General features: G+C 35.8%; 3 protein-coding genes across 4 annotated transcripts in view; 2 read left to right on the forward strand and 1 right to left on the reverse strand.

The window, feature by feature from the left end:
- Positions 1 to 18,823: 18,823 nt before the first annotated feature.
- On the reverse strand, positions 18,824 to 20,681 carry LOC116159547 (glutamate--cysteine ligase regulatory subunit). Of its 2 annotated transcripts, none has more exons than XM_031472550.1 (5): positions 20,541 to 20,681; positions 20,367 to 20,486; positions 19,958 to 20,165; positions 19,124 to 19,444; positions 18,824 to 19,071 (listed from the first exon to the last, which is right to left on the reverse strand). In XM_031472550.1, exons 2-5 carry the CDS (start codon positions 20,475 to 20,477, stop codon positions 18,932 to 18,934), a joined length of 780 nt encoding a protein of 259 aa, XP_031328410.1. In that variant the 5' UTR covers positions 20,478 to 20,486; positions 20,541 to 20,681; the 3' UTR covers positions 18,824 to 18,931. The 2 variants fall into 2 exon arrangements, with proteins under 2 accessions (XP_031328410.1, XP_031328411.1); XM_031472551.1 differs by having other exon boundaries at positions 20,579 to 20,644.
- Positions 20,682 to 21,568: 887 nt separating this feature from the next.
- The window catches only part of LOC116159240 (3'(2'),5'-bisphosphate nucleotidase 1-like), a 37,678-nt gene continuing 33,184 nt past the window's right edge, over positions 21,569 to 26,062 (forward strand). The window contains exon 1 of the mRNA XM_031472184.1: positions 21,569 to 21,725. The gene's annotated coding sequence lies outside the window, so the exon portion shown is untranslated. The remainder of the gene's footprint in view (positions 21,726 to 26,062) is intronic.
- Positions 21,756 to 22,619, forward strand: LOC116159243 (transmembrane protein 14C). The gene is made up of 2 exons (XM_031472190.1): positions 21,756 to 22,001; positions 22,067 to 22,619. Exons 1-2 carry the CDS (start codon positions 21,926 to 21,928, stop codon positions 22,321 to 22,323), a joined length of 333 nt encoding a protein of 110 aa, XP_031328050.1. The 5' UTR covers positions 21,756 to 21,925; the 3' UTR covers positions 22,324 to 22,619.

Raw genomic sequence — 26,062 nt, forward strand, 5'->3', positions numbered from 1 at the left:
CTAGTCTACCTCCGTCATGGAAACTAACATTTTCCTGACATAAAGTAGGCATGAAAATGAAGGTTTCAGGACGATTTTGGGTAAACTATACTTGCACTCCAGTTTTGCTTTAGTAAGTTTCAAAGTGAAATCTGTAGATTCAAGACACATGTCCACAAAACTATTGCCTAACAGAACCATTAGCATGTACAATGTATGACCTTATCGTATTATGAAAATTTAAAATTAGGCAATAATGTTTCGTTCTAACGTTCGTTGAACTATTTGCCCTAAGGGATTAGTGCCTTTACGAACACAGGATTTTAACTTAACTTAATTTTCAAATGAGGAACCAGAAACCTTTACAAATGTCCAAATCTTTTGTCGTCTTCATAAAGACGTTATAAACTATGTATAATGTGAAGCATGCTCCGTATAAAACCACAAACGTTCTAAGAAAATATTGTGAGCAATATTAACACAGAGAAGGATATAGGTAGCGATCGACAGATAAAACATCAGAATTCAAAATCAAGGGACTATTTAATCTAATAATTGAAGTAATTCAGTTGCCTTAAAACGTTTTACCGTGGTTTTCACAAAAATTCACGTGGTACAGTATTTTGAACAGCGACAAGAGTTTTTCAAATATTAGAAATGTCATTAAATGTGCGTGGGGGCCTTTTAATAGAATTTTTTGAATTTCTTTTTAGAGAACGCGAAATAATCTTTGGTGTGCCGTAATAACATCTTTGACATGTACTCTACTTTCTAGATTTTTCTATATGTACTTATGTAATATAAAATGTCCTTACAACGTACATGAAAATTCCAGCATACATAACAAAAAAATGCACTTATAATATTAAAATTTTACATCCAATATATTTGCTGAAAAGTAAGTCATATGTATGTCCATTGTTAGTACATGGACGAACATACTGAAAGTGGACATAACATGTACGTTCAATGTTTAATAACGGGCGATCAAAAATGAGTTGCTATCGAGTCGCCTTTGGAAGTTCATGTTAAATACGATTTTCCATGTAAACAATAATTTCAAAGGCGACTCGACAGCAACTCATTTTTGATCACATAGTATAAAAAATGGCATAAAAGCGGTTAAGAGCACTACAATTTGAAAAATTTCTTCTTTTTCGTGATAGCTGCAGTTCTGGTACGTGAGAACGGATTTATCAGTGTTATTACATTTTCATAGTAATTGAAAGTTTGTTACAAATGTCTTCGAAGAGGAATAATATCGTACGAATGCAATTGCTCGTAACAACTAAAGATGCAAGCACACTTAAAGTGAGTAATTTATTTGTTACAAGTCGATTTATTACGTTGCATGGCCAACTGCCTTGTTCAGTATTTACTTCTGCAGGGAATCTATGCCCGATCTAAGTACTTTGTATTTCAAATTTCAATTTAAAATTCCAACTGCAGTTAGCAAAACTATGTTAGTTTTATTATAAGTACGTAAGCGCTCAGCATTTTTCTTTAAACGCCCCAAAGCGGAAATGGTGCGATACACCAATTCAATTATCGAAATCCGTACAGTAGGTAGATACACTCGTATAAAAGATTGTTCACCATTCCATTACTCGCGCGGGGCATCACTCTCTTGCATATCAGTTAATCGCGAACGGCAAGATAAAATCGCGACAAACCGTGATCATTGATTCATTGCTTCCTACAACTCCACTAAATTACGTTAGAAAAAAATCTTGAAAGCTGCTGTTCTTAAACTAAATCACTTCCTCGAAAGCAACCGGCGTAGGTAAGAGCTTCCATCCTCGATCAGACACCCATAACTCAGACACAACAAGCAAAAATCTACGGACAAAAACGCATCGAAAATAAAAAAAGCAGAGGCAGCTCGCTACAAACGAGGCATATAAACAATTGTCGAGGTAACCATGGTAACGTGCACCGGCGGCTTTGATTGTGGATTTGCATAGCAGGCTCTGATATGGTAATGCTGCACTGCTCTTGACTGGACTGTACTGAGTGGACATTGCGGTAGCTGCTGGACGGTGCAGGCAGTTCGCTTTTCGGCGTACACTAAGTTATGTCAACCGATTTTTGCAATTCTATTCTTCTGACCATGATTACTTAGAAGCGGTTTGTAGATTATATAGCGACCCGATCGATTTGCACTTTTACAAAGCTTGTTCCTTTGACCGGTATGTGATTTATTTCGATATGCCTACCCTACCGCTGCCGACCCGCAATTGTGACCTACCGTTAAAAAACGAAATGAGATTAAAAATGATTGACTCCTTAATGTCGCGGTCTTCCTTCCTTATAGGTACAACTGATAAATTAATAAAGATGTTATCGCGTTATGTAAGTACTTCTACCATTAGGTGTACCTACCGCGTTAACGTGGAGGTGAGCACTAATTTGAGTGTAAACAAGAAAAAAGTCGAAAAGCGTACGCGAGCGTTGTTAACCAGCCGTTTAAAGACCAATAAGTGCAATTCAATCAACAATAATTAATTAACGAAACAAATAAAAGAATGCGTGTACAACGGAGATTCTCGTTAACATCTTGAATGGTCATGAGCAGCAGAAGCAAACTAGAAAGCACTAAAGCTTAAGTCAGATAGCAAAAGAGTCGCCTAGCGAGCGGCTTCACAAAGAAGATCGGTGACAGGCAGTCCAGCGGAATGCCGCGGCCTCCCGCTTAACTTATGCCTGTCACGTGCGAGCACCACTATCTGGTGTGTGCAGGCCACCAGCTCCACCGAGCGGGTCAACTCATCCCGCGTAATTACCAATCATCGTCCTTTCACATTACTTTTGCTCAATCAAACTAATTGCTAATCATGGGTGTATAGACGTGTGCGGTTACCAGCCGACTACTTATCTAATAAATTATTATTAATGATGACGGCCAGTATAATTTTCACAGTCAACTTGTCGCTTATTTTCATTATTTGCCAATTTCCAAAAGTCACGAAGACCAACTGATAGTGCAGAAATTCGAAATTATTGTCACCAGCCATAAATGAGCGACGCGAATTACTATACATGTTGTCAATTAACGAAAACTAATTCTTTGTACCACCACTAGGGGTCAATTACCAGGGACCAACGTGAGTTGCCCAAGATTTAACAGCACAAAGTTGTGTACCGTAGGATTATTTTTGAAGTTTTGAATCGTATTGATTATTAATCGTGTGGGGTCGGCGAGATCTGGACACCGTCCCCAAGCGTGTTATACAAACTTGGTGATTTTTCCTTCTTCTGCAATTTTGGCATGATTAGTTTTCAAATTGGTGTCGTCGAAAAGATCATGTAAACGGGCACAACCCCTGCCCGACGGAATTTGGTGTTTTTCCTGGAGGCGAAATTAACCACCTTTTCTAAGTGGCGCGTCTTCGAGGGGTAGTCACTTTGGGCGCCGACCAGTTCAGAGCATATTTTAAGCTATAACGTAGGCGAGACTAGTGCCGCCTAGTGAAAACTTTTTACCCAAAATCGTCCCGAAACCTACATTTTTATGCCAGAGCAGACTACGTTTCCTGCCGCTTGCCACTTTACTGGCCGCACCTGTCACTTTACCGGCCGCACCGTCACTTTACCGGCCGCATTTTTGACATTTCAAAATGTCTATAATGACTCCTGTCATCACTGACAGATTGACATTAATCAAAAGTTATATAAAAATTGATATTTTGTATCAAGACGATGCAATGTTTAAAACAATTAGAAATTTTAAAAACTTTAATTACGTTGCATTTAAAAGTCATCTGGAGGCAATCCCCTGGAGAGTTATATACGATATGCAGGACATCGACAGTAAGGTAAGTTTTCTAAATGAGAACATTCTCTTTCTGTTAGATTTATTTGCACCATACAAAACTTACCGTTTTACTAAGAATTATGCTGCTTGGCTAAATCCAAATTCACGCGAAATGATCAAAATTAGAAACACTCTTTTAAGCAAATTCAAACTATCACGTAATCGTCTGGACTGGAATGCCTATAAGACAATGCGTAATCGAATTACAGTTATGGTTAAAACTGAAAAAAAGGAATTCTTTTCAAATACAATTAGTAGCTCGAACGCCAAGCAAATGTGGGCCACTTTACGTGAGTTAAATATAGGAAAAACCAAAGACCATCAGCTCCCAACGAACCTAAGGAATGTGAATGATATTAATTCCCATTTTATAAATTCGATCCCTCGCAGCGATATCAATGATAGCATACTTAATTTTTATGTTTCAAAAGGATTCCATTACTAGCACCTTTAAATTCAGTTCGGTAGATGAATTCACAGTGTTTTCCATTTTTCTAAAAATCAAATCGAAAGCAGTAGGACATGATGGCGTAGGTATTAGGGCATTACGTTTATGTATTCCGTTTATCATTCCATTTGTTACTCATATAATAAATGAATGCTTAAAATGCTCGGTATTTCCAGCCGCTTGGAAAATCGCGTATGTAAGACCGTTACCAAAAAAAAGGGAACCACAAAGCCTTAACGATTTAAGACCCATTTGCGTTCTTCCTACCCTGTCTAAAGTTTTAGAAAAAGTAATGGAACAACAACTTAGAGATTTTTTCCATTTCCAACAATTGCTTCCTTCTCTTCAGTCTGGTTTTAGGCAGGGTTACAGTTCCAGTTCAGCCCTACTTAGTGTTACTGATGATATTATATGCGCCAGCGATCAGGGGAAGTTAACTTATTTAGTTCTGTTAGACTATTCAAAGGCTTTTGACACCCTAAGTCATGAGTTATTATTGGGCATTTTACATTACGTTGGATTAGAGCCTCAAGCATGCGCACTTGTATCTAGCTTTCTTTCTAATAGATGCCAGGCGGTGGTCTACGATAATAATGTGTCAGAATTCTGTCAGACGTCGACTGGGGTACCACAGGGCTCCATTCTTGGACCATTATTATTCTTAATGTACACATCTCATTTCAACCATTGCCTACTCTCATGCAACTATCATCACTACGCAGATGACACTCAATTGTACTTGTCCTTTGATCCAAGGGAAGCTCTCCAGGCTAATGCCGCTCTCAACTATGACCTTTCAGCAATTTATCAAACTTCGTTGGATCATGGACTAGTCATTAATCCGAGTAAATCAGCAGTCATTCTTTTTGGAAGGAAGCAAGATCGCGATGTTGTAAAGCGAAACTCTGAAATAGTAGTGAATAATATCGCCATCACTATTCAAGAAGAGGTTAAAAATTTGGGATTGCATTTCGATGAAAACTTAAGGTTTACAAAACACGTAACCAAAACACTTCAAACATGTTACCTAAATTTAAAGTTAATCTATCCCCATCGTCAATACTTACCAGTAATACAAAAAAGCGTTTGTGTGAATGTTTGGTCTTGTCTCTTCTAAACTATGCCGATGTAATTTATGGCCCGTGTCTGAACAGTACTGACAAATATCGTATACAAAAGCTTCAAAATTCTTATAAGTATTCGATTAATTTTTGGAATTCGAAAGTATGAACGGGTGCGTTATAAGTTAAAAGACCTGAATGAGATTTAAGAGTAGAGATTTAAGGGTAGATTAACTCCTCCAATATCTAATACTACATTGCGTGAACGTTCATTCTCCCATGTTGCCGTACACATATTTAATAAATACTCTTATGAGATTATGCACTATAGTAAAACTAAATTTAAAAGTTTCCTCCTTGAACACCTCACATCTACTGAAAGTTACAATTAAGTTACATTGGTTGTGCCACTGTTGTTCGTTAATTTGCGTTGTATGTTATATTAATTTATATGTAAATTGGTCCTTATGAAGCTTTACTAGTTCATTGTAAAACTGGCCGAATCTAGGGTTAAGTGGTAGAACAGCCCTAGGCAACTTCGCCCTAAAATCATTGCTTTGATTAATGTGAATACACAAAGATAAAAAGACCATATTATTATTATTATTATTATTTCGGACAAAATTAATACAAAACTCGTCAGTAAAATTTCATTACCTAACTCGGAAATTAAAGTACTCGGTCCCAAACTGTCCTCGTACTTCAATATTTCCTCGCCAGTATTGTATCATTTTCCTGACTTTTATGTACATAACTATTGTCGCCTAGTAGTCTGTAAAGTAGCAAACACTTCTCAGCTATCTTTGAAAAGCAATTTATTATCGGATGATTGCCAATTTCAGTCACTGGGAAGTTTACCATAAACAACTACTAAGTTTGGCCAGGTATGTCCTAGTACGGCTACTGGGCTCCCTAAAATTGTACACTGGAGTGGAACCCCCAGTATGACATCCCGATAATGGGCTCAGTGCCGCCTAGTAGAAGTTATTTAGAATATGCTCTGCACCAGTTCCGCGAGCTATGAGAAGGGTCTCAAAAATGGATTAAGAACTATTTTTTGGTGTGTTTTTAGAAAAACCCACTAAAATGCGAATTGTGGATGAACGAAACGTGAGAAGCGCTTACTGACAAAGAGAATGTGGTTGCCCCAGACAAGATCTTACTAATGGTGGAGTGAAAACTTCAAACGGGCGTTGCTGGTGAACGGACGTCGGAAGTGGGTACCGACAAAGGGAATGTGGTAGCCTTCGACAATATTTTATTGATGGTGGAGTCTGCGCTGAAGTTTCTTTGATCCCGCACGAGGACTTCTTATTGAATACGTGTATAAACAACTATGGGTTTTGTTACGTAAATCAATAGATTACGTGTAATAAGTATAGGTAAGTATATAAAAAAACGATATTTTTTCTGTGACGGGAAAAACTTTTGACATTTTATCCTTGTTGGCACGTAACAAAGTATTTTTTTTTTCCTGATATATACTGTACCCAAGATAAGAAGATATGCCAGAGAAAACCGAAATTTGCCCATTTTGTTTCTATTTTTTCTTACGTTATTTGAGCAGATACAAAAAACTTTTTCACTGCCACTTTTTCAGCTCTACAAGACACCGTTGAGAGATTTTCAATACAACGTTTCGTTTCAGAGAAATCATCATCAACTTTATTTTTGTCCGATAGGTATTCTCGCACGATTAGGGCGTTGTGTGCGGGTGCACCATCTTGTCGAAACCAAAAGTTCCCACTTTTGTTTTTTTTTGCCATACATCGTTATATACGTAATAAAAAATGCCACTCGATACAGTGTGTACTTTTTTTACGGGCCATATAAAAAAATATAGTCAATTATGATTTCTACGAAACGAAACGTTGTATACAAAATCTCTCCACGGTTCTGGTTGAGTTCAGAAAGTTGCAAAGAGAAAGTGTTTTTTTATGTTTTGTATCCGTTTTAAATAACATAAGAAGAAAAAACGAAATCGGCCTATTTCGATTTCTGGTATATCGGAAGTAATCGGAATTTGCTGGATTTTTGGAAATCCCCATGATGATCCCTATCTTGGACAGTGTATAGTGTACCTATAGTAAATGTTGATATTTCGTTTTAGAATATTTTATTTTACAAAAGTTACACTTCCTTTATACAGAGGGGTATTTAGGATGGGGCAGGCAGGGCACGTGCCCTAGGCGACATTTGGGCATGGTACGCCACTGCCTTTATATCTAAAGTACAATAATTAAATGTGCATTGCGTGACATATTCCTTTAACTTCCCTAGAACAAATCGAATTTTCTTGTGTTGAAATTATATTTCTCTGTCATGGACACAACTGCCGTTGATGTACCTGGTATCAAATCAGGTATTATTTCAGCACTGCCACAAGTTGTACAATTTTTATTAGCTATTGTTAGTAGACTGCGCTCAGGTAACTTTTCCACTTTTTTCTGACGCCATACGCCACTGACTATGATTGGCTGTGCGTGGGTATGTGAATCTCAGGGTAAACTAAAGTCGTGTAAACACCACTCGGATCACGTAAAGAGTAGCTTTTATAGTAACCGCGTAGTACGGGAAGCTTTAAATACTCTTCATTATTTGCTATACGCCCACAAATAAGAATAGGGTTGCTTTTTTTTGGCATAACTAAACGATTAATTAATTGACGTTTGTTAATTTATAGGTTGACAGTTTCAAATCGTGTCTAATCGAACAACTTCGGACAGAGTCGTTTACCCTGAAACTCACATACCCAGGCGATGTCCTTGACCATATTTTAGTTACAATTAGCAGTCCATGTACTATATGGTCTAAGCGCCATACGCACTGACTATGATTGGCTGTGCCCTTTTGATTGGGTAAATTTGAATTTGTGCGGGAGATTTGAATTTCAGGATGTCTACTATTTTGTGTAGATTTTGCTCCTGAGACCAATAGAGCCGCACTTACCAGGCGATTTTGCAATTGTACTTTAGTCTGATTCGCTGTACCATTTTAAATAACAGGCTATAATAATTATGTGTATGGGTGTATCGGAAGGTTAATAGCTCGTTATTGACCATTTTCGGTTCTGTCAATTCGAACGCTACCATGAGGATATCGGAAACTGTGAGGGATAGGTAGGCAGTTTAAATTTGGCAAAGTTGCGTATTTTGATGCTTAACAAAATGCCGTTTTGCAACAGAAAAAATTCCGACTACTTTGAGAGATATCCTGAAAAAACACGAAATTTTGCAAAATCTTTTTTATTTTTTACGGAAGTTATTTAAAAAGACATTTCAAAATAAATTACACATTATCGTGGCCACTTTTTTCCCCTCTGCAAGATGCTAGTTTTAAATTTTAAGCCTGACGTTTCGTCTCCGGTTAACCATCATCAACTTTGTTTTTTCTTATGCAAGTCATTTTTACTTTTTAGTTCATTTGATAGAGCATTTTGTTTTGATTTCAAAAATGTAAACATCACTATTTTTTAAACTTCGTTTTGTTTCGGGCTTGGTGTCTCATTTTTAGTAAGAATGACAGATGTCATTGGAATGCACAATGATTTCCTTACCTCTTACCCTTGCCGTTAAAGTGTAGACGCTTGTTCTACTCATTTGAACCTATTAAAATGTTAATTTAACATATGCTATAAAATAAAAAATTCTGAGTTGCAAGGGTGCTCTACTTGAAATGTTATTTCCTACCTTAATTCCAATTCATCATATATATATATATAGCCTGTTTTGGGGTTTTTTAATGTCTACGAGGCAGTATTAGAATTTTCCAAATTAATTATATATTCTCTTTCAGATACAGTCAGAAATTTCGGTTAAAATTGACTAAAAACCTAATATGTTGCACTGATTACGTGTAGGCTATATGTATCTCATGGTTGGCAGAAATAACGGTCATAAATTAAAGAAGATTTGTAGTCAATTTAGTTTAAAATTAATTAAATTAGGCTCGATGAAGATTTATTTTATCGCATTGTCGTGATCAAAAATAAAAAGCCTGTATGAAACTCGCTTCGCTTGCATGTGTTGAAAACGAGACTACACATCGAGGTACGTACTTTATTTGGAGTTGACCTTACGGCTTATAGTACCGAAATTGACTGATCTATACGATCTATTTTGAGAAAATAAAACACTCGCTTTACAAAACGGCCTATACCTACGTACCGTGTGTCCTATTTTGGATGAGACTGCCTCGGAGACTGCATTGTATCTCGGCTTGCGGTTTTCACGACCCCTCTGTACCATATCTTTGTAAAACGATACCACAAAGAAAATCAATTTATACTCGAATTCGTTCCTTAGTTTGCGGACACGTAATCGGTGTATTATGACATCTTCACTAAGTAGATATGTATACATAGCATCTTACAATCAATAAAAGAGAAAACGTACACTTGAATTCACGAAAGGTGAGCCCTGCGTCACTAGTTTGTGAAAAAATTTCAAACGAGTTCTTTATTCTCTATCACATGTCAACACATCAGCGTGATAGAAATGGTAACAATTTGAAATTCCAATGTTTATTGTGGTTTGAAATGATTTTTTCTATTTTGTTAATACGTTGGCGTTACAATATTCTCCAAAAACAGAATTGATGACGTGCGTATAAACTAGTAAATTCCAGTATAGCTATATTTATTTCTGAGATACAGGGTGAAAATAAACTTTTTGGGATGTTATCATATTATCTTAGATATTGTTGCGTAGAATGCAGTGGCGTAGTCAAAATAGATTTTTCGACAATCCTTTGACCTAAAGCTGGCATTTTTTAAATGCAACACCCTGTATATCTAAACGTCAATTGTTTTTCATTCTTTTTCCTGATTACATTGATGTATCGCGACCTTATTTTTTACTGTTTTTAAATAGCCATCCGATATATATTCCAGTTATATTGTAAACTGTAACGGTAGCTCGCTTTGCAGTTTTATTTTTTTCGAATTTGTATTTTATTTAAGTGTAGGAAAATGTATATGTACCGCTTCATACTAACGGTGAATCCGAGTGGGTTTAGCGATAAGCAAGGGATAAAGTGAGCGTATTTAGAAAAGATATTGAGATCTTCCCAGTCCACCAAATGCCTGCTCCATTCTCTGCCACTAGCTTCTCCCCTTCCCTAGTGATGCTGACGGTTCTGAACCCTGGTCGGAGCCAAGAACCGCCGAGCGAGCCAAATGATCATCGACATCTTTTTCGACTTCTGAGGGAGAATTTTAAGTGGAGCGCATTGTTTTCTTATTTTGAAAGCCTTTAGTTTTATCTGTACCAAAGTTTTCATTGTGTCTTTGCTACTCTTGCAAAATTTTTTTCTGGTAATTAGTAAATACATAGTGGATATAGGTAATAATTATGAGTAGGGTTTGAGATTGGTATGGTGTACAGGAGCAGTTCATAAAAAAAATGTGACTTGGTGACATGTCAATAATTAGGATCATCATCTCCACCATAACTATTTTTCCGATCTAATAATTTAAACTAAACACGTAATTTGACGGAAATCTATTATAAATCAGCAGTTACTGGTTTTACTCCCTCTATTTGAACAAAATTGATTTTGTTGTAATAATTTCCGTCAAGTATATTAATTACTTCTGTATTAAACAATTCTTCAAGCACTCTATTATAATTGAAATTTAATATAGCGAGTAGTGTTTAAATGGATTGAAAGTGATATGTATTGGTATAACGGAAGCAATTAAGAGTAAACTAAAAATCAAAATGAAACAACGTGTCGCTTTCCAATCAATTACAATTGTATTTCTTTCACCAATCAAACTAATAATTTGTTTATTTCTGTAATGTTGTATCCGTATTAATTGCAAATTTATATTTGGTAGGCACCTGTTGATATGCAACCCATCAATCTTTAACTATAATTTACTATACAGGGTGTTTCATAATTGAATGTCAATATTTAAAGGGCCGATTTTTGAGTCCATTTTAAAGAGAAAACTTCATACTTAACTTTTGAGATACACGGTGGTAGTTTAAAAAAAAAATCATTTATTATTAATATCTGTAATACCACTTGAGATATTTTAATGAAATTTGGCATGTATGTAGTGCGAGATGTAGTGTGTATCCAGAGGCATTTTTTTAATTTCCACCAGTGGCGTTCGTATGGAATTTCACATGCCCATTTTGGCAGAGATTGATGGTACGCCACAGATTTCTCTAAAAATAAAAATTATTCTTGAAATCCCCCATCATTTCTATGCAAATTTGATTCCTTTGTTTTTTTCAATCCGATGCACGGTACGGAGAAATCAGTGGCGTACCATCAATGTCTGCCAAACTGGGCAAGTGAAATTCCGTACAACTACGAAGGCCACTGGTGGAAATTAAAAAAATGTGGTACGTTAAAAAATGCCTCTGGATACATAGTACATACATGCCAAATTTCATTAAAATATTTACAGATATTTAATAATAAATGATTTGTTTTTGAAACCTTTACCACCCTGTATCTCAAAAGTTAAGACGTTTAGGACATAGGTTCATATGAAGTTTTCTTTTTAAAATAGACTCAAAAATCGACCCCTTAAATATTGACATTCAATTATGAAACACCCTGTATAGTAAATACTATTCTAATAGGGAGTGTATTCAATTCACCTATACACAACGTCGAACTTATTCGTGCCACATGCTCGTATCGTATCTTATTAAAGGAGATTTGCGAGAATCTTTGATTGGGATTAATAAAACAATTGCACACTATTAAATACCTAAGTACTGCATCGGCAGTATCCGCGACTTTTTCTTCACCTACCGATTGCGACCGAGTACGGTACAATCGTCACTTGATGCGACACCACTGTCTTTGCTGCTTGAACGAAACTGGTAACTTCATACCCATTACCAATATACAAAACAAGCATTTCCAGTGCTAAAAATCCTCTAGAAATGAACTATCACTTTATGCTAAACGAAATGGCGTTGCTATTTACCTAACAAAATTATTGATGACGTCATAGATCCGTCAAATATGACTCAGAAACATAGTTCTTAGAAGATTCTCTTGCCTCCCGATAAAATTTGTAACCGCAGAAATATTCACGCCTTCTCGCCTGGAAAAATTCGGTAGGTACATACCTACCTCTTTCTGTTTATGTCACAAACCTTATAAAGTACTTATAGAACTACGTTCTAAATAATTAAACAGCATATAAAAGGAAAATTGCATTCTCTCAAGCAGGCCTTTGTTTCTTGAGGTCATTTTACTTTACTTTCGTCGAGTTTTCTAGGGGGTAAATTGTGAGCGCACGAATTTACAGACGTCTTGCCTTATTACATTGAATTTTCTTAGAAAATTCTTATTTGACTTTCGCAAATCATATGTACAGACAAGATATTTTGAACTTTTTGCGAGATTCGAGTCTAAAAAAAGTAACCATATCTTGCAAACTGTACAAAAAGTGGCTTGAAAAATCGCCCTAAATGTTCTCAATTCATTAGGTATTTCATCGATGCCGTAACATAAAATTTTTTACTTGTAAGAAATACATTTATCATTGCCTGCATTATTCCATCTGATATGAAAGATAAGATCTTAATATTGCAATAAAATACATTCGGTACTAACTATATTTTAAAAGTTCCTCCAACTCCTACCTCGAGCAAGTACTGAAAGAGAAGATTAATAAAAATAGAAAACAAAAAACCGTCCTATTAAGTGACATGATGCACGAAAAGCTAATGGGCCTAAAATTGTAAAAAGTGGTCCGGGTGACATCGCTCTCAACTGCTCGCACATCAATCAGTCCGAATCTATATCTACCTATACGTACGAGAAGAAGGGCCTAACTTCACTCGGTGAACAACAGAATTTCGAAGACGCATTGCATACGAATGAGTGTCCTTTAAAGTCGATATCTGTTTAAGATATGAAAATTCCTATATAGATAAACCGAACTGATTTACTTTTTCTTACCCTCACTTTTGTAAATTTATTGATACGATATATTAATAAATGGTCGCATACATTACAAAAAATTAACTCTCGCGAATAACATTATTGTAATTTAAAATTCTTTGGTTTTTGTGTGTTGCCTCTTAATTACTGCTTGACATCACACATGGGTACAATATCGATGACTAGCAAATATGGTACGCAATGAATACCTACATAGTTGCTTTCCTAAGTTTCATAGCAATTATCTGTGTACAATGACAATGGATTTTTTCGATATGACCAGGTTGGTGTAGGTACGGCGTACGGATGGTAAGTAGACCCATCTACAGGTAAATATTCTTAATTATAACAACACTTAGCTGACCCGACGGACGTTGTTCTCTTTCTTAGCTATGAAATATGAATACCTATTCAATTCTGACTGGAATAAATAATAACAAAAAATTATTTCAAAAAATTTACTGTGGCTAGCACAGGTACCACCCGCCCCACATGCGCATGCGCGATTCTGCCCTTTTATGTCTAAGAATATGTGTAGCAAATTTGGTTTAAATCGGTTCAACCGGTTAGGCGGAAAAGAGCTTTTGACACACTTGCCCCAAAATCTCCCCATTTCTCCCCAAAATAATAAAAAATAAACGCACTCACTTCTAGTTGCTTTTGGCGATTCAGAGCTAGCAACGGTCGCCACTTTAGTAGGGGCGACAGCGTCATACATGCCAATAATAAGTCGGGGCACTTTTAAAAATAGCTGAAGTAGGAGACGATAAAAAAATCGTGTGAAAATACATTTAAATTTTGATTTTTTAAGCAACGACGATGACCATCGACGGACTTGAAGATGCTTTATCTGACAAAAACTAAGGCGAAAATACATGACGAAGAGATTTCTGTTCTCAATCTTCCAATCTTTTAAATGCAATGTCTATCAAGCAATTCAAATATCATTATCTTCTTTGATTCTTGCGTTTCGATAGGTTCAATTTAAAAACAAAAGCAGTGTTGGGTATATCCTTTTTACCGCATTACAATTTTTTTTTAAAAACACGCTGTTTTCTGTCTGCTTTTCTTTATTGTAATGTCAAGAGGTGACCCCCTCATACAATCGCTCGCTCTAAAAGCATTCAAATCCAGAACAGAATAAGAAATGTGAACTGTTTTTTTTAAATAAACGATAGGGAGGGAACTCAAAATGTTCACCAGCTCATTTATATAGGGCGGCGCACCCTGATCGCGCGCCGGGCGCCAACGTTCTACGCTACGCCTCTCTGAATACGTGTTACAAGTTTTTATAAATGTGAGTACAAGTGATAAATAAACTGTTATATTTATAATAATTATTAAACATAGTAAGCAAAGAAAAAAGTACAAGTTACGAGCAACATTTTAGTTTTACAAAAATAAGCTCTTGTACACTTTTACCTAAGTTTATCGCACACCACAGAAATTCTCATCCTAACAATACTTTTTGTTAGGAGGGCAGTATAGTGCCAGAATATACCTTATTTTGTAACCTATATAAATTATAATTTTGGACACGTGTTTGATTGGTGGAGTCTTCAATCCAGTGATCGCACTTATACACAGCTTAAACTGTACCTACCAGTAATGTTTAATTTTTAATTGAGTGAAGTTTTGGCCATACAATATCAAAACTTCCATACCACAAGCACAACACGAGCCCTGTTTGTTCTAAGTAAGCAAAAAAGAATGGAGATTTATGGTGGCATATTCCCCTACCGATTAGCAACCCACCTTACAGCTGTGCAGTGTTGTGACAGATGTTTTTTATTCGAATATCTAGGTACAGAGACAGATAATTTATTTAAATATTACAGAAAGCGCATTTCCACTTGCATTCATTTCTCATTTGTAAGATGCAACTTGTGTTAAAATCGTAAAAACCCGGCCACAAATATGAAAGATAGCGTTGCACATGTGTATCCAGTTTTGACGTGCTACTTCAATTTCTGTTTATAAGAAGAATGCTATCCCCATGCTATGCCCATATTGAATTTCATGCAATTCAGTTCATAACTAACGGAGATCTAAAAGCGATCGGACATTTCTAAACAAAATTATCGTTCACGTACATGGACAGATATATGGACAGACAGACAAAGGAACAGACGGACAGACCAACAGGCGGAGGACAGACAGCAATACAAAATTATAAACAATAGGATCGTTAATAAAGGGCAAAAGTGTAGAATTATGGAATATGTAAAAAACGGTCTTTTAGTTTTTTTACAATAACTTTTTTAGCAATAAACGCAGAAAAAATTCCTTCCTTGGTGCAAGCCTCGACACCATAACCAACCAAATAGCGAAAAAGTAGAACAATGGCTCTTAAGATAAAGAACTAGTAGCGTCTCAACGAACGAGCGGACGGACGGGCAAAGTGGTCACAATAGCGCATTTTTTTTAAATTTTTGTAGAAATGCGCTAAAAATGGCACCTAGATACAGATACTTATATTTTGTATAGTGGAAAAAAAGAAGTCTAGAAGGCCCTGATGGAATTGAGTTTTAAATAAATTTACATCTAACAGTTTGAGATTGTGTAAAAAGGTGATATTAAATTCAAATTAGCGTTTAAATGTTGCAATCGTCCACCTAAATTACGTCCATAGCACTAGTTCAATTTTGAAATGCGCGTAATTGTAAATGTCAACGTGGAATTGTCTTATCATACCACTAGGGCTCAGACAGGATATTTTTTGTGGTTGTTTTTTCGTACTTACATTAATATAAGTGCCTAATTTATTATTATAATATTATTTAACTTTTTTATATTTGACAAACGATATGTAGAAAACACAAAAAAGTATCTAAGGCTGAACGGAACCGTGCCGAGCCGAGTCGAACCGAACCGGACCGCACCGGACCGAACTGAATCGAACCAAACCCACCAAAACTCACTAAACTAAAATTAAAACTAAAGGTTTTCACGTGTTCTTTTTTGTACTGTATATGCAATTGTTTTGCCTTATAAATTGAACCGTAGATTTGTTTTGTACTTGATTTAACTCCATGATTACTTAATTAACTGATTTGATTTATCGTGTTTTCCACTTACATGTATGGCGTCTCTTGTGCTTGAATTTGTTTAGCTGCTTCCATTGCCCGATTTGCAATATTTTTATGCATGTATTTCTCTTGCATTTTGTTGTCGTACTTGATATATTTCTTGTAATTGTGTGTATGCAAGGTTTTTTTAGTCCAACAAAGAAGTTTTTTTCTTGCGTAGTTTATTTTATAAGTTTTTGTCTTTTCTTACGCACAAAATATTGCATTTTATACACATGAAAGAACACCTATAATAATAGAGAACGTAGGAGCCTTATGGCTGTTTGCGCCGACAAATATTTAGGGGTCTATTCTGTATATTGTCGTTAACAAACGATATCGTAATGGTCACGATTTGATCTTGAACGGCAGATATATGCCGTATCACTGTCATATGTTATATGTTATACAGAATAGAGAAAGTCGTTGCCGAACGATATCGCTATGTAACAACATCGTTATGCGTTAGAGAATAGGCCTCTTAAGCGGGGCTTAGCTTAAAATCCATGGTAACCATGAGACCATTGTCTCAATAATCGTTGCCATGGATTTTAAGCTACGCTTAGGCTAAGCTCCGCTCCGCTTAACTTTATCGGTGCAAACGACCATTAGACTAGGAAAGAGTTGGAGCTGTTCGTAGTGTTCGTGCTTGAATCTCAGTCCTAACCGACTGCAACCGAAATTCGAAAGGGCCGAGAAACGTCCGTAGTTTCGACTTGGAAGTAGTTTTTTTCAACCAAAGTTTCTAACTGCATTTTAGAAAAATTCCCTGCATACCTATTCATAGCCTTTGTAAAGAATTTTTAATTGTTCTGAATACTCTGACCTTGTAACTTAATTCAAAGCATGCCCAACAGGCAAAGTTTTGAATTATAAAGCTCTAGAATTTACCAAAGCACTATTCCAAGATTGATGATTGCGTTCAACCGCAGATTCAAAGACTTCGTCTGCGGAATCTTCCGGATTAACCAAAGCTGATAATGATCTCTTTGTACCCATGTGCCTTTATAGTGATAATAAATCAAAGGGCCTATTATCTGCTAGGTATGGTAATTAATAAAATAAATGGTAAAATGTATTTCAGTTTTTGTATACAAAGTAAAGTAAATTAGGTGGGCCTTATTACCCAGTTAATTACCTTAACAAATTTTACAGAAGCATAGATGACAGAAGTAACCAAACCAACTTCGAAGCGAATATCTTGAAAACGAAGTGTCTGAAGAAGGTAGGTACTTACTCATAAAGGGCAAGTTGAACGTCAGGACGAGACATTGGTGATGTCGAAACTTTCACTGCAAATATTCGCAGCACGGAGTGTAGGAGAGGGAACTCGCAAAGCGCAGAAAGAACATCTACCTGCGATGTCAAAAATGAGTTGTAAAGATCTCGAAAGGCGCTATGGCATTAAGACGCAACTCGCAAGACATTAGGACGCAGAGATTAGGACGCGGACATTGGACCGCAAGACAGTAGACCGCAGACATTAGGACGCAGACATTGGCACGGGGAGAATGGGCCGCGGATATAAGGACGCAGACATAAGGACGCAAACATTGAGACGCGGACATTTGGGACGCGAGCGGCCTAGGATCTGTGTCCTAATGTTCGCGTCCCAGTGTCTCCATCAAGGTGGATTATGACTCCACCTTGGTCTCCATCTCAATGTCTGCGTTCCAATAATCATAATGGCTGCGTCCTAATGTCTACGGTCTACTTCCTTTGCGGCCAAAATCCCAATGAAGGCGTTCTAATGTCTGGCGGCCATCTCGAAAATCTTGGAAGAAGGTAATATTATATTTCATACAATTTCTCTAAGGGCTTGATTCTTTTGCATTATATAGTGTAGATATATGGCCTTTAAATGTTTATGTGTAAAGAGCTCCCTCCTCGCATTAATCATCTACGAAAAAAGAAAGCATTGATAAGTACCTATAGCAAAGAGTACTCTAGGTTACTCTTTGCCTATAGTATGCTATACCTTTATAAGTTTAGGATCTTTTGGATAAATATATTATTATTAAGTATAATGCAACCATTTACTATGACCTATTTCGGTTAAAAAAAAATGCGCTTTATCTGTACAAGAGTTGTGCACACTTTATACTTGTTTTTATTGTCATGACAACTTAGTCTCATTTCTAGTACTACTTTTATGCGTGCATTTCTTTATCCGATTTTAGAAAAATTAAAACTTGGGTCGTTAATTCAAGAAAAGAAATGCTCAAGCAAAATCTGGATAAAATCAGTATTCTTTCAAGTCAATCCAGTTGGAAGAAAAACGGGAATGAATCCTACAAACAACTAATAATATGAAACTTTAAAACCAAATGAATGTGTTGTCAGTGCCAAAGATTTCTGCTCTGCCCCTGTGCATCACAGGGAGGCATGAAATTTATTTGGTACCTATCCATAACCATAATGAAAAATATCGAGTTATAAAAATTGTTTATTGACAATGTAATAAATACATGACTGGTGGCAATTTAAAAATTGGAATCCTATACCAAACTACAACATCTTAAAAAACATACAGGTAAATGTGTAACAATACAATACTGCAGCAAAACAAGGTGTACAAAAATACAAAATTTAAGTAACAAGCATAAACTATCATTTCACAACAATCAATAACGGTACTATATTATCAATCGTTACAGAGGCTCACTAAGTACCCTTTTGTCGTCAATACACCGCGACATTTGATGTGTACCAAAAAGCGCACAACCCATTTTAATGACAATTGTGCACCGAATAAACCTTGAATGGACTGTTCTGGTAAAATATCTGAAAAAATGCTAGTGTAAGACTTCTCTTAGGAAGTTGAGTGTAGACTTACCATTAGGATCACTGTGCGTCAACAGTTGCACTTCATTATCTTTGCAAAAAGTCTGTAATGTTGGCGGAACCACGCAACATGATGCCAAATTTATTTGAATAATACTAGGTTTCACAGTAGCCCATTCGTATAGAGTTCTAAAAGCCAGCTCTTCAACGTCCGATATTCCAATTTGCAATATCTTTTTCTCTTGAACGAATTTTTCCAAAGTTTGCCAGATATTCTTTATTTTTCCAATGACATCATTTTGCCCTTCACTCTGTTTGTTATTGTAGGAGAGTATGACGTTTTGAACCGAGCTTATATTCAAGGCCTTAAAAGCTGAAAGAAAAATGTAAGTAACTTATACATTTAACAATAACATAAATCACTAGAAAAGTGAGATCGAAAAAAGCTTCAATATAATGGTGGAGGGGTTTAGAATAGAAATTTTCTACAGCTTCAGCTGAAAAAGCCTAAAGTTTGAGATTTGTCTCGGTTTTTGCGATGTGTCCTGATTTTCCTATAGTCTATCTCTAAATGAGGGTGTGAAATTGAATATCCGAGCATCTTTGAACATGGAAAAAACAAAAGCACTGACAACATTGTATGTTTAACCTCAAATAGTCAAATTAGACACTCCTGTACTTCACAGCTGATTCCGACACGGATTTTTAATTCTATTAAACATAAAAACAAAATTCCATTGCCACCTACTTGGACAATAACTAATGAACGGAGTATATGTATATTCTGCATTAGCACACACCCTCTCTCAGAACTTACAAAAATTTGAGAAAACTACTATTTATTGGTGTATTTTTTATTTACCCCAAATACCTAAACAAAACTTACTTTTTTCTATAGCTTCCACCATTTGTTGCTCTTTATCATTCTCTACAAATATCTTTAGTCCAATCTTAAGATCATTAATCTCATGCTCCGCAATTTTGCTTGCCAAATCTTCAAACGGTCTAGTTATCGTCAGGTGATGGTCCTCGATTGAATCAATTTTGTTGGTACTTTGAAAATCTTTCAGCGTGATGGTAAGCGCCTCCACCAACTGAAACACAAATTGTGATAGACAACCTGGTTACATATCTCGAAATCATGCTGTTTGATGTGCAGAAGGCCTTGACAAATACAATAAAATTACTTAATGTGAACTTTGTCCAAGTTTTTTTTTAAGTGAGCAACTACATCCTACTACAAACACTCAAAATGAACAATATTTTAAAACTACCGCACTTATAGGAAAGCATACCTCTTCCGTGGTATTTTGCCCAGGTTTCTTGGTGATATCATTCAATGATAATAAATTGCCTGTGTTAATAATCACATTGTTTAAAGGTAAACGTGATGATTGAAATTCCATCTTCAAATTCTAAGTGAAATAAAAATTCTTGCTATTAATTGCACAAATAAACGGTGTACTTACGGTACAGAAAAATTCGAGAAACTTCCACAGAAACTTACTTCTACAATTAGCAACACAGTTGTAATTTTTGTACTCTCACCTCAGCATGACAACTGACAATTGACACAACAGCACTGGAAAATTGACAGTTACAAATTTAAACGAAAGGCTGGGAGAGGGGGAAAACAACGTGCCAAAAGATTAATGAAATCGGTAAATATACAGGGTGTGCAATATTGAACTACGAAAATGCTTCTATATGAATTTATGGCATACTTACCAATCATACCAACATAAATTGGGGGGGAGGAGGGTCATTTTTTTGCCCCAATGCAATACCTCCCTCACTGACGTGCCGGTGGTAAACATGAAAATACACACTAAGTTGCGACTAGTTTAGAGAAGGAAAGTGAAGTGGCGAACATCAAGGTTGAAATAGTATAGAGGTTTTACTTGACATAAAATGATCGTAAAACTTTACTTTGTGGAATCGTTCGTTGTACACATGCGCAGTATGATTTTCCTTAATAAAGGCGCAATAATATAGAAATTTTCTGGATTTTCACCGTGCTTTTCATTTAGCGCCCAATCAGATCTTGAAAAAAAAATGGTGGTCTCACACAAAGTTTTTGCAAATATCTCAGACATGGTAATTGATTCAAATTTTGTGTGTACTCCTGGTACCTACTTGTTTGTGTTTATTTTAGTTTTACTAACCGACCAGTGGCGAGGAACTATTATGAATTTGGTCGCTCCCCATATGTAATGCCACTGGTTGGTTATCAAAACGAAGATAAGCACAAACGGTAATTAGGCACTAATAGGTGCCATCAACATTTGATTCAATTATCATTATTTGCGTTTGGGTCTGAGATATTACTAACAATTTTTCCACTCCCTTTTAAGGTTTTCGACATATTGGTATATGGACTTTTTTTCCTATTATAGGCTCTAGGACACGTCCTAGAATTTCTGCCGAACATTTATGAAATATCCTATATTTGAAAGTTTGAAAGTCTCTGTGGTTCAAATTCAAACGGAGCGCTTGCGTAGTAAAAGTCGACCATGTGGTAGTGTTTTGTTTTGTTGTTTGTTCGGTTTACGTAAATTTCATAAGTTTCAATTTCATAATCATTGTTGTCGTCTAATTTATCTTGTTTTAAAATCTCGTTACTAATTACCTTATCAGAAGAGTGTTCTTAAACTGTAAGTACATACTTCACTTTTACGTATTTTGAAACGAACGCGGAACGAGGGTTTGCGTCTGAGCTCATCAAACAAAACTGTCAAATAAGTTCAAGTCGAATAGTCGATTTAGTATTTTTGAAAAAAACAAACAATAATCGTCTTCCCTACATTATTATTCCTATTTTAATTGAGTGATTTACGTGCGTGCTCTCTCGAAAATGCCCGTCGATTTTCCAGGATTTGCTTATGCGGCCGCAGTTGCTGCTGGAGGAATTTTAGGTTATTACAAAGCAGGCAAGTGAAATGACCTATCCAATTCATTTGTTTGTGTTACTTACCTCAACATGCATCTGTTTTAGGCTCAATCCCATCACTAGGCGCGGGATTATTATTTGGAAGTGCTCTGGCATACGGTGCTTACCAAGTGTCTCAAGATCCCTCGAACTATACCGCTCAGCTTACTACCACTTCGATTTTAGCTGGCGTAATGGGCTACCGTTTTTACAATTCTGGCAAAGTCATGCCTGCCGGAGTTGTATGTGCACTGTCCGTCGCTATGATATTACGAATAGCCGTACGTGCGGCGGGATTAACTGACCGGAAGATAGTTGGATAAGTATTACAGTAAAATGTGCTAACAATAGAAATACATTACCTATCTCGACTATTCAATAACTCAACCCCTTTTGTTCCTTTTCAGTCAATTTGTTAAGATACCAAGCTCACTAGGATGCAAAAGGTAGTGGTAATCGGTTGTAGAGTAGCGGATATTTGTTAATGTTATTCCTTAATTGTTGCCAAATTGTAAAGCTGTATTTGCAAGAGTATGATATTTTTATGAAATTATAAAAATACTATAATTTTGTCAGAATTTTTATACTTATTGTTTAAATAAATAGATGTTTAGGACCATTTTTTATTTTCGTTTTATCATATCTCCGTATTATTTTCCTCACGATGACAGCACAGGTTCAAAAGTGCAAGTAGAATCTGAATTGATATTCTTCTGTAACATATTTTTGAAGTTAATTGTTTTTTTTTATTGTTAAATTAAGAAGCTGTTGTCTCATTTTTTTTGTGAGCAAAACTTGGTTGAATCTTGTTTTATTTCGAGTAGTTATTGAAAAATTGATAGAATCATTTGCTACCACTCTCACAGACGGAAATACATTATATCTGCTGTTATTAAATCACAGTCTCAAGTATACTGGCAATGTTCCTAAACATTGGGGAAACTTTTAGATTCACTTTTGTGAGGTGGTGTTCTCTTTATGCAGCTCTAAGGTGAGCTGTATCATAGTGTATCTCGAGGTGTATCTAGTCTTACACTATGGCTGTAGGGTACAATATCATTGTATATAAATGGCAATATCCAACAGAGTGGACACTTATTGTGGGTGTGTATTTAAAGCACAATTGATATATTTAAACTATATCTATATTAAGTGGCCCCCCCCCCCCGCCCAAACAACAAAAAACAAAAAAAGTAATTTGAAATCAGTTTTTAATCTTTAGGTTGAAAGTTTGGATTAATCATTATTTAAAATTCTCGATTTTTATTGCCATTAGATGTTTGATATTGGTTGAGTCGTAAAGCAAAAGTTCAGCAGTGCTCCATGTGTTAAGTTTTGCTTAGGGTGATAATTTTTTCCTTCTTATGTGTAAGTATGTGAATTTAAACTGAAATTAAAGACATTAAATATTATAGTTATAATTGTTTAATTATTAATCTGGCATGTTTATAAATTCATTTTTTGTGATCATCAGCTGAATTTTACCTAATAAATTAAGTAGAGGTATGACTTTTCATCTTAAACGTTTAATTTTAAACTTAAACAATTAAGGGTTTATCTTAATCTTAAACATTTGACCTAACTCTCAGCATTTGTAATAGCCATCTTAAACGTTTTCGTGTTACCAACATTCCAAGGTACAGCAGACGTCACATAAACATAAAATAAAACGTCAACATTATTCCTAAATGTAAGAAATTTAATCCTGTATTTATCTCTTTCCTCGCCTCTTTCCTTTATTTCAGTTTGCTCTGCGTTTTGAAATAAATGCGGACGATCCTGATTTTCGTAGGAAAACACCATTATAATCGAGATTATAATAAACGAGTGCATGTCTATCTTTGATATCTCTGAATGGTATCAATTAATAAACTGAATTCACATTGTGCTTATAGTAAAGATATTTTACACCAGGGTATAACCTTATAAATCAGACACATTTATCTGATCTGGCCATCTGTGGTCATGATTACAGAAACTAAAAGTTAAATACGAGGTTAAATATCTCAAGAAGGGAATGTCGGAAAAGGTTACTCATAAATGGAAAGTGATGGTTTTGAAGGAGAATGGAAGAATGGAACAGGATACTCACCAACAGGAAGTTGAAGGTTTGAATGAGACTGACCTGTCAGTGGAGTCAAAACTAAGTGGGAATGTTTTGTGAACGAAGTATCGAAGAGGAAAGTAGCAGGTTTGGATGGGATACATTCTTAAATGTTGACATTGGGTTCTCATAGTACAAGCAAATAGAATGTCCACATTGAATTTTGAAAAACCAACCAATATCATTCTAAGATAAACAATTTGGAACTATTTGACATTACGGTTTTCTTCTATTTTAGCCCATTAGCTGCCCAAACACTTAATATTTGTACTATTTTTGTTAATGAAACGGCAATACGCAACTATTAGTTGGAAGCAGTAGCAAAGAATAGTTACTGTTTGTCTGTTTCATGGTTTTACATGTAAGCATTTTCGATGAGTGACGGCGAAATCGTCATTTTACTATTAATTTCAGATTCAGTAGTGGTCTTCTTTACGAAAATGAATCTATTACCTAATATGGAAATGTGCTTTTTGTAAAACGGTTACTCTTTACTTATTCAAATTTGTCTGCTATTTTTAGCGCATTTTCCAACTTATGTTGTCACCTTCAGTTTCAAGCAAGGTTTCAAGAGAAACAGGTTGGATTAAGATATCAGCACTTTCTTCTTCAAACTCTTCATCCCATTCGGAAGATTCGCTGCTTTTCATAGACACTGATTCGGAGGTTGTTGATCCTTTATTTTCACCTAATTTGATTCTGTTGGCGTCTTTTATTATAATCTTTTTGTCTTCTTCATCTTATTTTCTCTTTGCCTCCAATTCGTTCCTTTTCGCTAACATTCTTGTTGTATTTTAAATCTTTCTTCTTTTCTTGCTGTTCGTTCTTCAGCTTACTTTCTTCTTTTTTTTGTAATAACTCAATGCCTGACCCGATGTTAGTACTGATGGAATTTTTTCCCCCGAGTTTCCCTGTTAATTATGTTATGAGACGCGGGTTTTTCTTCTGGCCAAAAAAGTACCCGTTTAAATGGAGATGGAATAGTGGTATCTGCAATTCCCTTATTATTTTCCTGATTTTACTTCCTTTATGGCGTCAAGCATCTCTTGTGGAGTGTATTTCAAATTTTTTTTATCTTGTCACGGCATCGAACAAAAAAGAGTTGAAAGTATAATCCAATACATGACACTCCCACCTGTTGTCATCTATTGGTTCTCACCATTTCTTAGTTATGATGATGGCAATTATGAAATGATGAAATAATTTAACAACTCACAAATAACTTAATTCAACACTTTGAACAATTAACAATGAAACAAGAAAGTTAAATGATTGCAAACACATAACGAAATGAGTAATTGTTGATATGGAATAAATGTTACTATGCATCTCGCAGTAGAATGAATTCTAACGCATGCGCGTCGGCTTATAAAGCCCTGATCTATGGAATTGCTTATGAATAAGCAACTAAACACGTGATATCCGATGAACAAATTTCCACTACACGATGCCACTAGCAAACAACTGAATGTTGTGCACCATCCATTTACATGATGAACAACGTTGCCACACTTTACTAAATATAGGCTGGCGTTTGTTCATCTTTCAGCGCTAGCGTGAGATGGGGTGCGCGAGGGAGTGCGTTTTCTGTTGAGTGTCAAAAGTGCTTTCCTTTATGGAGAGTTAGATGTTGAACTAGAATTGAGGATGTGGCTTCAAATGACAAGAAGCTAGGATCTGCTTACCAACCTCTCACTAGGCAGCGCTTCAAGAGCCTTTGTAGCATCATTGGAGTAAGTACAAAGTGCCTGTTTACGAGTGATTGGTGCTTCTGTTCTATAAAGGCTTGATTTTTAGGGGAAGTGTTATGGAAAAATGAAATAAACAGCCCTTAATGATTTCGAATGTTAATGTGTTGCTATGAGAGTGACTTGCCTTTTGCCATGCTACATTACATTTCTTTGTGTAACACCTGCAACCAAGGTAATTTTGCCATGTTACATCGAAATAAGAAAAAA

This window comes from Photinus pyralis, unplaced genomic scaffold, assembly GCF_008802855.1.
Source record: "Photinus pyralis isolate 1611_PpyrPB1 unplaced genomic scaffold, Ppyr1.3 Ppyr1.4_LG1, whole genome shotgun sequence".
Classification (NCBI taxonomy): domain Eukaryota; kingdom Metazoa; phylum Arthropoda; class Insecta; order Coleoptera; family Lampyridae; genus Photinus; species Photinus pyralis.

Coding starts and splice junctions, on each gene's coding strand:
- LOC116159547 (XM_031472550.1), bottom strand. CDS start 20,477: ATGGAATTTCAATCATCACGTTTACCTTTAAACAATGTGATTATTAAC. Junction 20,166..20,366: donor GGCAAAATACCACGGAAGAG/GTATGCTTTCCT, acceptor TTTGTGTTTCAG/TTGGTGGAGGCGCTTACCAT. Junction 19,445..19,957: donor GGTGGAAGCTATAGAAAAAA/GTAAGTTTTGTT, acceptor TTTTTCTTTCAG/CTTTTAAGGCCTTGAATATA.
- LOC116159243 (XM_031472190.1), top strand. CDS start 21,926: ATGCCCGTCGATTTTCCAGGATTTGCTTATGCGGCCGCAGTTGCTGCT. Junction 22,002..22,066: donor TTTAGGTTATTACAAAGCAG/GCAAGTGAAATG, acceptor CATCTGTTTTAG/GCTCAATCCCATCACTAGGC.